Raw genomic sequence first — 15,786 nt, 5'->3', positions numbered from 1 at the left:
AAAAGATAAAGCAATAAAATAGCATTAACAAGTGCATAGTATGTAGTTTAAAAACTTTTGTGTTTTTTGTAAAGCAAAGTTATACTCAGTTATGACATCCTTCATATTCTATCAAACTTGAGTTATGAACATTTATTGTGTCTTGAAACCATACAGGTAGATCTTGATTTACAAGCAGTCACTTAATGACTGTTAGAAGTTACAATGGCCTCAGAAAGTGTGTTTTATGGCCTGTAAAGTCCTTCTGGCCATTGTAAAATGTCCTTCTGCTCCCCTCCCATGTCACGTGATCCCCCTCCCATGTCATGTAATAGTAATCTGGGTGATTAGCAATCTGTTTGCACTTTTGGCCAATTGCCAATGCCCCATGATCATGTGATCACCATTTGCAATCTCGTCTGACAGCTTCCACAGAAAGCCTGTGGGGAAGTTGGTATGGATGGTTGCCAGCTGCTGCCACCTGCAAGAGGACTTCTTCTTATCTCTGTGGGCTGGCTAAAATTGCTGCCTGCTGAGGGAAACTGAACTCCTTCAATCGGATAAAGAAATACAGCTCAGATCCTGATGATTTAAGCTCTATTCCTCCACCCCATCGAAGAAGTTCCCTTCCACATGTAAAGAAAAACTGACATCAGAGTGCAGAAGCAGACCTCAAATCTGCACCCCGTGGTAAGAGCTCCCTTCAATGTACAGAAGAGAGCTGACATCCTTAGGGAGGCAGTTCTTTCAGCCAGTCCCTTGGGACAAGAGGGAACTGAAATCCAAGCAGGATTTTCAGCTCCAGAGCAGAGTAGCAGCGTGGTAAGGTAAGCAGAATGGCTCAGGTAGGTGAAGGAGGCTCGATGCAAGCTCCACGCAAGTGTCTCTTCTCTCAGGAACTAAAAATCCTGCTTTGATTTTGGTAAGGAGGATTTTCAGTTCCTGAATGGAGTCTCCCAGGGTGTTCTCCTCCCATCCTATGCTCCTTATCTGGGACTCTATCTGCTTAACAATCTCTGTGTGTTTGCTTAACAACTACAACTGGGAGTGCCAGGATTGCACTCAATCAGCAAACCAATCATGTGGGCAGTCATGTGACATTCTGCTTAACTCTCATTTGCTCAACAACCGAGATTCTGGTCCTGATAGAGATAGTTAAGTGAGGAATGCTTATATTGTAAAAAAAAGGAAGTATAAATATTCAAAGACACCTTAACAGGAAATATTATTTAGTATTTCTTTATTTCCTTCAGTTCTATAAAGGAAATGGCTTCTGTTAAACTAATGGATCCTCAACCTATTTGCAAATACATCTTGTCTTGTTATAAAACTTTTCCCACCATGTTGAATATTCTATCAGTGCATGGAGAAAGAAAAGGAAGTCTGTAAATGTGTAGCTCCCATGTAAGTGTTAAAGAAGAAGAATAACGAGCGAATGAAGATTCATAAAACCCCAGGTTTCCTTCTAATATCATTAAACAGAACATGGCAAGAGTAATAAGGTGCATAATAATTTTTTTAAGTTTCCTCATCCATAATTGATCTCTGTAGCAAGGAAAGATAGGCATGCATAGACACAGAAGTTCAGGACAGTCTGACCCAAACAACTTTCATTAAGTCAATCTTAGGATATTAAAGCAGCAGTTCTAGAATTATATTGTTTATACTAATGAATGAATTGGGGCATGTTGATGGCCAAATAGCTATTATGTAGAAAATAGCCAAATATTTTCTATCATTTCCCCTCTAAAAGCAAACATTCTATATTCAGAAAATACTCCTGATCCTGAATAAAAAGGCCCTTTATCTTTCTGAGTTGTATGAGAAATAGAGCAAAGCACTACCTTCTCAGTCATAGACATCAATTATAAGAGAATATATTCACAGCATTTTTCTATGAGCTGTAGTTCACTAGGTGACTTTGGGCCAGTTGCTCTTTCAGTTCAGTTATAGGATTGCTTTTGTGGGAAAAACTGGAAGAAGTGGTATTAAGTAGACTGCCTTGAACTCTGGAAGAAATAACTAATAAATAAACAAGAATGTGTCCTCTAAGAATAAGCAACTCAATGACTGTTGTGAAGATATTAACATGGATGCAGTCATGGCCCAAAATATCACACTATAATTTTTCTTACCCTTGTGTTTTCTGGTACCAATCATCATCAATAAGATTGGATGTGTGTATCACCACTCGAAGACCTTCTTCATAATTCAACAGCATCATTTTCCTATAAAAGTAATTTAAATATCCCCAAAATGGCATATTAAGTACTATAAAAATTAAAAAAGACCAGGGCCAAAAATGAAGAGCGTATTTACATAAAACATGCAATAGAACCATAAAAGAGTTTCAGTGATATTGATCCACTTGAGTTGCTATAATTTTCCTTCAATAGTGAGAATATTTCATAAATCTAGATCTATTCCAATTTTGATTTTCCAACTGATTAGCTGGATCAAATGTTATTTTTATCAGCCCCATATGTAGACCAGATCAGGAAGCAAACTACAGGGAAAGGAAAATTACTTTTATTAAGACAGACTAGTGTAACAGAATCTTGCAAGACTAATTGTGTTTTATTTCCCCAACCTCCCATTTACATTCCTGCAAAACCACAAAAGCGTCTGAGTCTTTTCTTCCTTTCCTATTATTTTGTGCTTGATTTTCTTTTTGCTTTGTTGCTCTATACTGTTACATTAATATTTTTGGGGACATCACCTTTATAGATGCTTCACTTGTCAATCTGTACTTGTTCTGCATATTTTGTTGTAAATTGGTAAGTAATATTTACTAAAACAATTTCCCCCAAAAGTATTGTTTTATTATTGTTTTAGGTTTTACTGTTTGCTGTATTTTGCAGCATATGAAGCATATTCTAAAGAAGTTTTTGCTTTAATTTCTAAACTATAAATATTTATAACACTAGTAGAACCATGTGTAATCATGCAGTGAGTCAGTTATATGGCTAGGTATATTTTTATTTCAGTACATTTTGATTCTCAGGTGCCAGTTTCTAAGGCAACCTAACTGTTTGGAAGAAAACATCAGGGTAATATCAGACATTTTCTATTTAACAATCTATAGTGACTTAATTCTTTTTTTAAGTTGTCACAAAAATAGGAGTACAAAAAGAGCATGTGCCTATTAGATTTACTTAGCAATTTTTTTAAGTAGCTGGCCATAGCAGGATCACATTTCAAATTGTGGAAACAAATTTGTATATGTGTAGTTTATCTTTCAAATAATCAGTACAAGTTTTAAAGCAAAACTAATGCTTTAGATAGGCCCCCAATAGAACCAGCATACTTGTCATTAACTAAGAATTACAAAGTCCTAATTTAAGTAGAGCCATTCAGAATGCTGCAAGAGCACTAAAATGGTATTGTAACTTGTTGCATAAGCCTTCTATGTACCATATAGCATACAGTGAATGAATTACATGCTATAATATACTCAGATTGTTCAATTTAATGGCAGTTGGTAATTAGGAAGAAAATTTGTACAAAGTTTGGAAGTTCTGGATAACAGGACAAATGCACTAAAGGAAACAGATTAGTAAACCATTATACATTATAAAAATAATAGGCACTAGCATTATCGATCCTCTTGTTTAGATCTGTCATGAGTTCCTGTCAATCTAGTCAGCTCCACCCCATTTTATTCCTCCTTATTTGTTTTCTGCTCATGTTAATATTAATATTTATCATTTTAATATTTAATGTTTGATATTGTTGCTTTTATCTTGTAAGCCACCCAGAGCCCCTTTATAGTGAGGTGGGTAGCCTAGACTTTAAAAAAATAGGGTAGGGTAGGGTAGGGTAGGGTAGGGTAGGGTAGAGTAGAGTAGAGTAGAATAGAATAGAATAGAAGTATACAGTAGTGCTCTCTATATAAGAAATAACTACATCTCTACAGAAATAGAGCACAACAATGAAGAAAACTGTCTTGAATGCATTTGGGTCAATATAAAAGGGGGGGGGGGAATGACATTGCCATAGGTGTATACTATAGGCCATCCAACCAAACAGAGGAAATAGATGAACTTTTTGCTAGACAGCTAACTAAGGTATGTAGGAAGCACATCACAATAGTAATGGGGGACTTTAACTACCCTGACATCAACTGGGAAACAAACTCTGCACCAAGTGGAAGATCAAACAGATTCCTGACAAACCTAGCAGACAACTTTGTCTCCCCAAAAGTAGAGAAGGGAACTAGGGGATCAGCCATTTTGGATCTAATTCTCACTAATAGAGATAAAATGATAGAAGTTGTTGAAGCCATAAGAACCTTGGGAGGAAGTGATCATGCAATAGTGGAATTCAATATTATGGAAGAACAAGCACTAGAACACAGTCTAACTAGAGTCTTGGACTTCAAGAGAGCTAATTTCAATAAACCTAGAGAGGATTTGGGAAGGATTCCATGGATGAGAATCCTCCAGGGGAAAATAACTCAAGATGCTTGGGAAATTTTGAAAAGTGAGATAATAAAAATCCAATCTAGCATAATACCAACAAAGAGGAAAAATAACAGCTCTCAAAAGAAACCAGCATGGCTGCACAAAGAACTCTCTGATAAATTGAAAGATAAAAAGGACAAGTATGGAAAGTGGAAAGAGGGACACATAACTAAGTCAGAATATCAGCAAATAGCACGAGCCTGCAAAGATGAAGTAAGGAAAGCTAAGTTAAAATGACTAAGGCTTGCTACCAAAGTCAAAATGAACAAAAAAAGCTTCTTTCAACATGTAAAAAACAAGAAAAAAGTGAAGGAAACGATTGGTCCATTAGTGAGTGAAAGTGGCAAGAAGGTGACAAGTAACAGGGAGAAAGCAGAACTATTTAACTCGTTTTTTGCATCTGTCTTTACACAAAGGGAAAAAGCAGACCAACCTATCAAAAATAGTGCCACAAAAAAACAGAATAGAAATACAAGTTAAGATAGGCAAGAAAATGGTAAGTGAGCACCTGTCCAGCCTAGATGAGTTCAAATCAGCAGGACCAGATGGATTACACCCCAAGGTTCTCACGGAACTGGCAGATGTGATCTCAGAACCACTGAACCATATTTTTCAAAAATCCTGGAGCACTGGGGAACTACCAGAGGACTGGAAAAGAGCTGATGTAGTTCCCATCTTCAAAAAAGGAAAAAAAAATGGATCCAGGAAATTACAGACTTATCAGCCTGACCTCAATACCTGGGAAGATTCTGGAAAAGATAATCAAACATCGAATCAGCGAACACCTACAGGCAAACAAAGTCATTACTAAAAGCCAACACGGGTTTGTCAAAAACAGATCATGCCAGACAAATCTTATTGCATTCTTTGACCAAGTAACAAAATTAGTAGACCAGAGCAATGCTGTGGATATAATTTACTTGGACTTCAGTAAGGCATTTGACAAAGTAGATCACAACCTACTACTTGATAAGATAGAAAAATGCGGGTTAGACAGCATCACCACCAGATGGATTCGTAGCTGGCTGACCGGCCATGCTCAGCGTGTGGTCCTCAAAGGAACCACATCTACATGAAGGGAAGAGTGTAGTGGGTGCCCCAGAGCTCTGTTCTGGGCCCAGTGCTCTTCAACATCTTCATCAACAATTTGGATGAGGGGATAGATGAGGAACTCATCAAATTTTCAGATGACACCAAGCTGGCAGGAATAGCCAACACTCCAGAAGACAGGCTTAGGATACAGGAGGATCTGGACAGACCTGAACACTGGGCGCTATCTAACAAAATGAAATTCAATGGTGAAAAAAGTAAGGTTCTACATTTAGGCAAGAAAAACCAAATGTACAGGTATAGTATAGGGGGTACCTTGCTCAATAGTAGTAACTGTGAGAGGGATGTCAGAATCCTAGTGGACAATCACTTAAATATGAGCCAGCAGTATGCTGCAGCTGCCACAAAAGCCAACACAGTGCTAGGCTGCATTAACAGAGGGATAGAATCAAGATCACGCAAAGTATTAATACCACTTTACAATGCCTTGGTAAGGCCACACTTGGAATACTCCATCCAGTTTTGGTCACCACGATGTAAAAAGATGTTGAGACTCTAGAAAGAGTACAGAGAAGAGCAACAAAGATGATTAGGGTATTGGAGGCTAAAACATATAAGGAAAGGTTGATGGAATTGGGAATGTCTAGTTTAATGAAGAGAAGGACAAGGGGTGACATGATAGCAGTGTTCCAATATCTCAGGGGCTGCCACAAAGAAGAAGGAGTCAAGCTATTCTCAAAAGCGCCTGAAGGCAGGACAAGAAGCAATGGATGGAAACTAATCAAGGAGAGAAGCAACCTAGAACTAAAGAGAAACTTCCTGACAGTTAAAACAATTAACCAGTGGAACAACCTGCCTCCAGAAGCGGTGAATGCTCCAACACTGGAAGTTTTTAAGAAGAAACTAAACAGCCATTTGTCCGAAATGGTATAGGATTACCTGCCTAAGCAGGGGGTTGGACTTGATGACCTCCAAGTCCTTTCCAACATTATTATTATTATTATTACTATTATTACTATGATGATGATGATGGATCATCGCACAGTCAGCCAGATGTTCAGACTGGATTTGGCATTTTGTCTACCTATCGAGTCCTTACCCAGGACCTGGGATAGGCAGATGTGGATGTTTGATGGTATTACAGATATCGTCGCAGGATGGAAGCAGTTCCTAGTAAGGACGCCTTTTGCAATTGACTAATAGCGAATTTGTCAATGCCAATGGTGTTCAAGTGGTGCTCCAGTTGTTTTGGGATTGCACCCAAGGCGCCTATTACTATTGGTACTACTCTTGCTTGCTTTTGCCACAATTTTTCTATTTCTATTTGTAAGTCTTTGTATTTTGTTGTTGTTGTTGTTATTATTATTTAGCTAAAACAAGGCAAACATGTTGTGGTCATTCAACCATGGCCAATTTTTTATAACTTAAACATAGGAACACAGGGTACAATTCCAGGTGTTGATTACTACCATTAAAATCCTATATTGCATGCGATCAGGCTATCCGCAGGACTGCGTCTCAAGAACTGCTTTGAGTTATTTGTAAAAATAATGAAGATGAGATATGAATAAATAAAATAAAAAATAAGGACATTTGCCTGTCCTACCAGATTGGGTGGAATGAGCATGTTCCTAGTTCCCTCTTTTAAATATTGCCATATTATGGGACCTAGGAAACATGCCTTTTCTATAGCAGCCCCATATAGAACACTCTTTTTTCTTGAAATTTGGCAGGCCCTCACCCTTTTAATGTTCTGCAGAGCACTTAAGGCTTGGCTTTTCTCCTATGCACTGGGATAGGATAATTTTTTTTGAAACAATCCTGTAATCCCTTGCATCAGGGTGGAGTTGGGGTGAGTGAATGGAGCTGAGCGTTTACTGGCCAAATGCCCTTCCTGATGCCTACATGGAGTTCGCACCAGATATTTTCTCTTTGCACCCAGAAAGAGAAATATCTGCCGTTACCCAGGATCAAACTCACAGCCTCCTGATTGTGAGGTGAAAGCTGCACCTCTAGGCCACCATACCACTCGGGATAAAATGGGATTAATGAGATGAAATTGTGAGCTGCATGTGAAAGTTTAGCTATTGTGCCAGGTTTTGGTTTGGTTTAATTGCATCCCCATAGAGGTGTGATCAAAATTTGGGAGCTTGGCAATTGGCATGTATTTATGATATGTTATTTATGACAGTTATAAAAAGTGCTTTGGGTCTTGCACTAGTGGATCACCTATCTGCTATTCATGAAAACAAACCTATCATTTTCAGGCTTTTATGAATGCCTGAGAAGAAAACCCACTTTTAAAAATGAAACCCACTCATTAAAGTCCTTCTTCTGATACGTTTTCAAAGCATCCATGGTTGTAAGACCATGTATGTAACTATATGTACAAATGTAACTGAGGTCCAGCTGCATCTGACACAAAACACATCAAAATTAAAATGTCTCTGAAGGCAATATAAGCCTGATTTATTTTAAATAAACCATTAGTATAGCTGACACCTATATTTTCAACACTAAAAAGGTTGAGATTTATAGGATTGTACCTTTTATTATAAGCTCATCATCTTATAATAAAGCATTTTCCTTTCCAGGAGAAAATCTTCCCATATATTGATAACACTCTCAAGGAACCTTCATCAAGTAGCTACTTTTGAGAATTCTGGAAGGTGAATACTAAATGAATTAGGCTTATTATTCAAAAATTAGCCTAAAACAAAGCAAAAGCAAAAGCGATGGAGAAAATAAATAGAAGAGGTAATTGGTTTTACCTCTTCTATTTATGCCAAGATAATTGGCATTTTATTTGTATTTTCTCAGTACCCAAACACATTTGAATTATTTCTACAATCGCGGTGGCATTTATCAAAGTAATTAAAGATATTTCTGTGGCAGACATTCAGCATTTATGATAAATTACTTACGTGTGGTGGGTTCCAAAGGCAATATCCAATTTTGCCTACAACAAGAACATTGTTTAAAAATAGGTTTTTCAGTATAGGGTCCCTGTCATTATATGAAAATGATACAGAAAAAATACTTTTTTGCTTTATTTTACTGCTCTCCAGTGGCTGCTGCACAAACTGCACAATAGACTTCTTATAGCTAGTACAACACAATATAATCTTTGATTCAAAGATATTTCAAACATCATTTTATACAATTAATAGTCACACATTCATTTCAAGTGTCTCAGATTGTATTTCAAAGCCATTGTCATCCAGATGAACTGAAGCTGCAATTTCCAATGTTTCCAGCAAACACTAGCTATAGTCATAATTACTGGAAATTTTGAGAATTGCAGTCCTAATATAGACAAAAAATGCCAAGTTAGGAAAGGTTTAAGTAGAACATTATTTTATCTATATCTTGCCTTTATTTTTAGAAATAGCGCAATGCAGAAAACATATCTTTCTCCTCCTATTTCCCCCAAAATAGCCACCCTATGAGGTGAGTTGGGCTGAGAGAGTGTTAGTGGCCCAAGATCACCCAGGCAAATTTATTATGCAAGAAAAAAGAGATACAAACATTAGAGAACATGAAAAATTAGGAAAAAGACCTCCTTCATATTACTAGTGCCTTTCATTATACTTCAATTTTTTAATATTTTGTTATAATGAATTGTTTCGCCGAAAGTAAGACTTATGCTGAAAATAAGCCCTAGCTTGATTTTTAAGAGTGGGCCTAATATAAGTCCTACTCCAAAAATAAACCCTAGTTTTGGGACGAAACACATGCCTAAAAATCAAGCTACAGCAGGAGTAGGGGGGTAGAGCTGCCCCACGTCCACTTACCAGGCCTCCCATGAATCGACACCTGCCTCTCCTTGCCAGCCCACTTCTTCTGCGGCATCCCCCGGCCTGCATTTCATAGTCAGAGGCCTTTCCGTAGCTCAGTTCTCGGCTACAGAGACATTTCGGAAAGGCCTCTGACTGCAAAATGTAGGCTGGAGCTCCATTCTCAGCTGCAGAAAGAAGCTGCTCCTTTGGCTGCAGAAGTAGTGGGCTGGCTGGGTGGGGCTGCCGATGTGGCCGTCGCAAGGTGAGTGGAAAAGACCTGGTGCCTCTTTTGGAGGCAAAAAATAAAATAAAATAAGACTGGGTCTTATTTTTGGGGAAACATAGTATTTTTTAGAAAACAGAATAAAAGCGTTATATAATCACATTAATACTTATGCTACACAGAAAAACAAAATTCAAAAGTTGAACATGAAAACATTGGGGGGGAGTTTTTGAGCATGCTTGCTAGATGATACTAGAATAGTATTATAAGGTTAGAGTACTATATACTTTTGGTAAAGATAGTAATAAAAGAAATTACCTGGCATAAACGAACATTTTTATATGGGTGAGCATCTTCATGTAGCTCAGCCTTGGATTCTCGCTTCTCTCCATGGACTATTAATAAAGGTTTGTCCCTAAGATTAAAAAAAATATTAAAAAATCACTTGCACAAGCCTCTAATTATTACTTATTTGAAACATCTTAATTATCTTAGAAATATGTCGAGCTACATTCTCAAGGATAATTATGAAATGTTTTATTCACATGTTTTTTCCTTCCACTTTAAAAATGTACCTTTCATTCACAGGAGCATGGGAGGATCAACTTCATCTTCCCACTTTCAAAAATGCTAACCTCTAACATTGTATAATTAGGTAGTTATTCCCCGGAAAGCAAATGCAAGCATGAAGAAAGCTCCTATGCACGGCAAGCGCAAAATCAGGTATAGTATCCTCCCTTTCCCATTCTAAACTCTGAAAGAAATTTGTATCCACACTTCAGTTTCCCTTCCATTTGTCTTCATCCCCACCTTCATAAATGTGATGATTTAAGGAGAAAAACACAATTTACCACCACACAATTTAAAATTGGTAGGAAAAATTAAAGGGAACAAAAATGAACAGATGTATTTCCTTACAGAATTCATAGGGAGGGAAAAGAGGTTGCCTTTTCTATGTGTTGCTCAACTTTATACATAGATCAGAGAAACTTATTTCACCGTGCACTAGGACTAACTACATCTCCAGAATTTTCAATCATATCTGTCAGCCAATACTGGCTACGATTTCTTGTATCTGAATACGTGGTAGGCAAGTAACAATCTCTGGGTTCTATCGCCCTTGAATAACATAATTTGAACATGACACAAAGGGTTATGAAAATAACCCTTGCCATTTTCCGCATAATGCACAACTCAAGGAACCTACTTACCAAAGTTCTCAACTTACCAAAGTTCTCTAGAACAGAACTCTTACATAGAGTGGGGACTACATGTAAATGCTATCTTTCTACCAGAAAGCACTGAAAATAGCTATAGCTATATTTACCAAAAGTATATAGTACTCTAACCTTGATATTAAATTAAAATTATAAATTATTTAAGAAAATATTTTTATAAATACATATCAAATGTTATATTCTTAAATAAAAGTTGTGCTAAACATTAAAGTTCTTCAGTGTAAAAATATGTTTTCTCTTTTCTTCAAAGAGTGGCATCTTCTTATGAAACATTGATACTGTTGCTGTATTCTTAAGCTCATTTTTCTTATTCAGTGTAGCAAATAACGTTTATCCCACAATACTGACCACAACAGTAAATTTAGGATGCATGAATTAAAAATATGAAATGGAAGCTGAAATTAAACACCAAAGCTCTTTTATGTACCTGAATTCCTTTGGATATTGCTGGACCAGCCATTCCACATCTATACAATAATTAAACTTTGCCATGGGGAAAAAAATGAAAATAGTTCTTAGAAATCAAAAGGGAAGGGAATGCAATATTATGCCTATGAATGACAGCACGTTAGAAGTTGTACCTTTGTTTATACAGACTTGTATGGTGCCTTATCCATAAAAACACAAACATTCTAATAATAGAATATTAGAAATTAACAAATACCATTCTATACAATGTACAAAAACAGATGAAAAATTTAAGCCAGAATTTTGAGAGATCATAGTTTTTCCTAACTGAGCCCGATTGCACACATTCTATTAACTTATGCATGGATATTCTTAAGATGACCAACCGTCCTCCTTTTGGGAGGACAGTCCTCCTTTTTTAAGTTTTGTCCTCCCTCAAAAAGTGTCCTCCTAGATGTCCTCCTTTTCCATATTTGAAGACTAGATGTCCTCCTTTTTCATATTTGAAGACTAATTTGTAGGGCTTTTTTTTACTCATAGAATGCTCAGAAGGCATTTTGGGACCTTTTTTTGATGGTTTTTTTCAACTTTTGCATGAACTGTGCTATTCCCCCTATTGGCTTTCGAAAGCCAATAGGAATTGCTGCTGAGCACGCCAAAACATCCGGGCAGCAAACTTTGCAGGAACTTTGCACCCCTCACTGCTACCCAACTACACCATTTCCTACTTAGTTTCAAAGATAGCTGGAGGAGACTGGAGCGGTAAGTTTCTCTTGATCTTCCCTGTTCGGTTCTACATGGGGATGCACAGGGTAGGCGGTGGTGCTGGGGAGGCGGCTGGGGGGGTGGCTGCAGGGCCGGAGCTGGCGCAGCTGGTGCTTTGCGAGCCGCGGGGCTGGCTCTACAGGGATGTGCAGGCTGGGGGCGGTGGTGCTGGGGGTGGCTGGGGGGGTAGCTGCAGGGCTGAAGTTGGCGCAGCTGGTGCTTTGCAAGCCACGGGGCTGGCTCTCCACGGCAGGGCAGCGGTGCTGGCGGGGCGGCTGTGGGCGGGGCCGCGGCGGGCTGTTGACCTTCCATGGGCCATGCCAGCTGGTGGTCTACGCAGTGCTGACCTGCGCTGCCACAACCTCACCCTGCGCGCCTACGTGGCCATCCTGGAGCGCCTGGCCCGCAACACCTGCCTCTGCCACCCACCCCGTGCAGTACTCATTTAAATAATAATTAATAGGCATGTAAGCATAATTACAATATAAAATTGTATTGTTACAAATGTTTTTTATTATGCATTTATCATATTATAGCGTATTCTGTATTATTGTTGCAATAAATACAATGTTTCTTTTATTTACGATATTTTTTTCTTCAATTTATTTGTGTCCTCCTTTTCATTGTAAAAAAGTTGGTCACCTTAATATTCTCTCAAGAATTAAACAAGCAATTCTCCAAACTGTCGATCCTAACTTATATTACTTAATAGCAAGTGCTGAGAATCTAGTTGTATTGTTAATGTACAATCTTGATTTACTGTAGAATAGTAAGTCTGGGTTCCTAACTAAGAAAATTTAAAAACACATTAAAAATATCATAATTAGTTTGGTTAGACTTTTGCATTCAGGGATCCTGACAAGCATTAATGATCAGGACTACAAAAGTAGTTCTTAAGTTAAAACATTACAAATATTGATTTGCCACCTCTAGTTAATAGATTTCTAATGAATATCTAACTAAACTCATAAATGTATTAATACAAAATGATACTTATTCTTTAATACCATTGAAATAAAGTTAGCCGTAAACACACATACACACACACAAGATTTCGTGTCTTTTAGAACTACCACCTATTTTGTGATATTGTTTTTATTAAAGTTATCATTCTACCATGGCTTTTGGACCTTTTTAAAATACAGAGCTATTTTACTTATACATTTCCAAAAGACTATTCTGAATTTTGAGACTACTGCAGAAAAGATCTCCCTTTTTATTTTAAAATGACAAGAAAATAAAATGTACCTGAGCAGAAGATACAAGAGTCCCAAAAAGAGGAGATAAAATATCTGTTATAAGAAAAAAAAGATGTATTGCTAGTAAGCATATCTACTGAAATGAGTAACAACATCAAGCAACTAAGCCTAGATTTTGCCAAGGTCAGGTTCATACATTACAGGAAACTCAAACCAAACAAATTACAGGACTTATACCATGATGTAGGAACACACACGTGACAGCAAGAAATGTTTATTCGAAACACAAAATCCATGACATAATTTTCTGGTTCATGGTTAAGAATGTTTACCATGCTGCATTTGAGTCCAACTAGCTGTTTTTATTTACACTGGTTAAACCATCATTTAATATATTTTGTAAATGCAATTCACATGCTACAGTATATGCAAGTTACATGTTAAATTGCAACAAAAACAGTCTCCCCCGACTGCAGCCAACTGAAAGCAACTGGGTCTGTTTTCAACTAATTGCAATATTTCGGTTTATCCAAATTAGAAAATATGCAGCTTGCTTAAATTTCATGATTTATTTAAACAAAATTAAGATTAAGATAGTTTCTGGTTCTGGTTTGATTGAAACCATAACTAAAAAGCTAATCACAATGTTCAGTTTGAGTATTCATTTCCAAGAGAACATCAGAATTGTCACAGTCTAAGTTGCAGGTTTAGAAGAGTGTCTCAGTACACCTTGGCAGCCATAATTTAAATAATATTAGAACTTGGACTTGTTGGGCCTTCTTATTTTGAATGTTTCTAGCAAAATATTCAACTGAGATATGATAAGAACAGAATCTGGCTGCAGATTAACCAATTGGCATATGCTGGTAGCAAAATAAGGAAGGCATTAAGATATGTGTTTAGTATCTTTGATAAATACATTTAAAAAAATATAACTTACAAAAACAAACCATCACAGATATTGAAGATATAGCAATTCTATTGTTTCTTTATTTTTTATTATTTTCAATTGAGTTCATTTGTATTTTGCAATGCCAATCATAAAGCACAGAAAAATTCAATTGTCTGGGCCTTTTGGCCATAATATAATTGATTGTTGAAGCCAATTTGGTAATTATGTAAGAAATTCTTAAGCTCTTCTAGGCTTTCTGGGTCAGTAGGTCGTTTTGAAGAACCCACCAATTTAGTTTCTAATACTTTTAGGGTCTATGTGGAGCTTAGAGGCATTGTTGAAAATGCAGACTATCCCTGAGACTGATATTCTACAGCTGCTAGTTTCCCATTCATTTTTAATTAATTGTTTTTTTAAAAATTAACAAATAGGAAGCTTGATCAGGCAGCAAAATTTCCCTGGGTATAATGTTAGGGCATCAGATTGTTACTGCATTACATATGCCAGTTACAGCATGTATAATTGTTTTAGAAAAACAAAGCATCTAGCACTTTTAGGTACATCTTCCCCATAGTATTTTTGCCTTGATATTGCTTACCTTTTATATGAAGGGCTCCAGAATTGTATTTTGACTTAATTCCTTTGACTTTAGTGAGGAAGAATCTGAAGGGGTTCTGCCCATTCAACAGATCCCATGTATCCTGCACTTCAGATGGGACTGCAGACTTGCAACTTGATGAAATCTTACACGTTTTTGGCAGCTCCATGGATGTACTACTCTCTGCTTTTCTGACTGTACTTATTGCATCTCTATTTCCACTCGAGGCTTTAAGATCCTCATCTTCACTACTTGAAAGACACCAGCCAAAGTCTTCCTGTGCAAATTTCTGATCTGAGGCCTCCTCCTGTGGAAGATTTCCAGCTACATATTTCAGAGGAGACATTTTTCTCTTGAGAGCAACTTTCCTTGCCTCCGAGCAAGAGTGACTACTCTCTTTACTTTCCTGACCTCTCTGCACCACAGAGGTAGAAGGCTTCTCAGAATCAACTAACTCATCCATACTGTCTTCACTACTGGACAATGTCCATTTCCCATGCTGACTTTCCTGAGACATGATAGCCTGTATCAAGGGAAAAAGAGAGAGAAATCTCCAGGAAAATCTAAAGGAGACTACTTCTCCCACCTTCTCACAGTGCAGAAGCCCCTTCAGTCAATTAGCTATCATGCTGTGCCTTCAGCTTTCACACATTCCCATTCAGGGCCATCCAAGGAGAATTCAATTGTATTTGGTTGTTTATACACTCCTTGCCCTCCGTTCCTAAAAGCAGTAAGTCTGTAACAGGCAAACTCGTTTTCTATCTTTTTAGTTCACCAGAGGCAAGCCATAATCGATATAAAACAGATTGATAAAATATACTGGGCAGGAGGCAGTACATGAGGATAATTCAATATCCTGAATTTAGTTGTTTTAAATCGTTCGCCACTGCTATACACTTAAATCCATCGCCAGCCACGTCGCACACTTTGTTAACACGGAGCAGAAAACGATCGCGGGATCTGTTCATATAAGGCAGGGAACCGCAGGTGCACTGCGCGCTAGAAATCAAACCGGAACAAGCTATAAGTGGAAGAAAGTAGAAGACAAGAAACGGAAAATAACTCCCAAAAACACCCCACTAGCAGTCCACCAGTGAAACTTAAAAAGAGAACAAGGGAGAAAAACTTCCTCTTCCGGGTAAAGCTTCCTCCCCTGGAGCCCATGATCGACAGCCCGTTGCTACCAATGATT

General features: G+C 37.6%; 1 protein-coding gene across 2 annotated transcripts in view; it reads right to left on the bottom strand.

The window, feature by feature from the left end:
• The window catches only part of TDP1 (tyrosyl-DNA phosphodiesterase 1), a 41,011-nt gene extending 25,317 nt beyond the window's left edge, over window positions 1-15,694 (bottom strand). Inside the window, exons 1-6 of one of the 2 annotated variants that reach the window (XM_039346926.1) lie at window positions 14,595-15,694; window positions 13,154-13,197; window positions 11,160-11,215; window positions 9,813-9,909; window positions 8,417-8,451; window positions 2,115-2,207 (exon numbers count right to left, since the gene is read on the bottom strand). In XM_039346926.1, coding sequence (XP_039202860.1) covers window positions 2,115-2,207; window positions 8,417-8,451; window positions 9,813-9,909; window positions 11,160-11,215; window positions 13,154-13,197; window positions 14,595-15,111 — 842 coding nt within the window. In that variant the 5' untranslated portion in view covers window positions 15,112-15,694. The remainder of the gene's footprint in view (window positions 1-2,114; window positions 2,208-8,416; window positions 8,452-9,812; window positions 9,910-11,159; window positions 11,216-13,153; window positions 13,198-14,594) is intronic. The other variant, XM_039346925.1, reaches the window with a different exon arrangement.
• Between the last annotated feature and the right edge of the window lie 92 nt (window positions 15,695-15,786).

The sequence above is a fragment of the Crotalus tigris genome, unplaced genomic scaffold (genome assembly GCF_016545835.1).
Source record: "Crotalus tigris isolate CLP2741 ecotype Arizona unplaced genomic scaffold, ASM1654583v1 scf7180000018040.1558517, whole genome shotgun sequence".
NCBI classification, from domain to species: domain Eukaryota; kingdom Metazoa; phylum Chordata; class Lepidosauria; order Squamata; family Viperidae; genus Crotalus; species Crotalus tigris.
The sequence above is the reverse complement of the archived record's forward strand: the minus strand, read 5'-3'. Positions and strand labels throughout refer to the sequence as shown.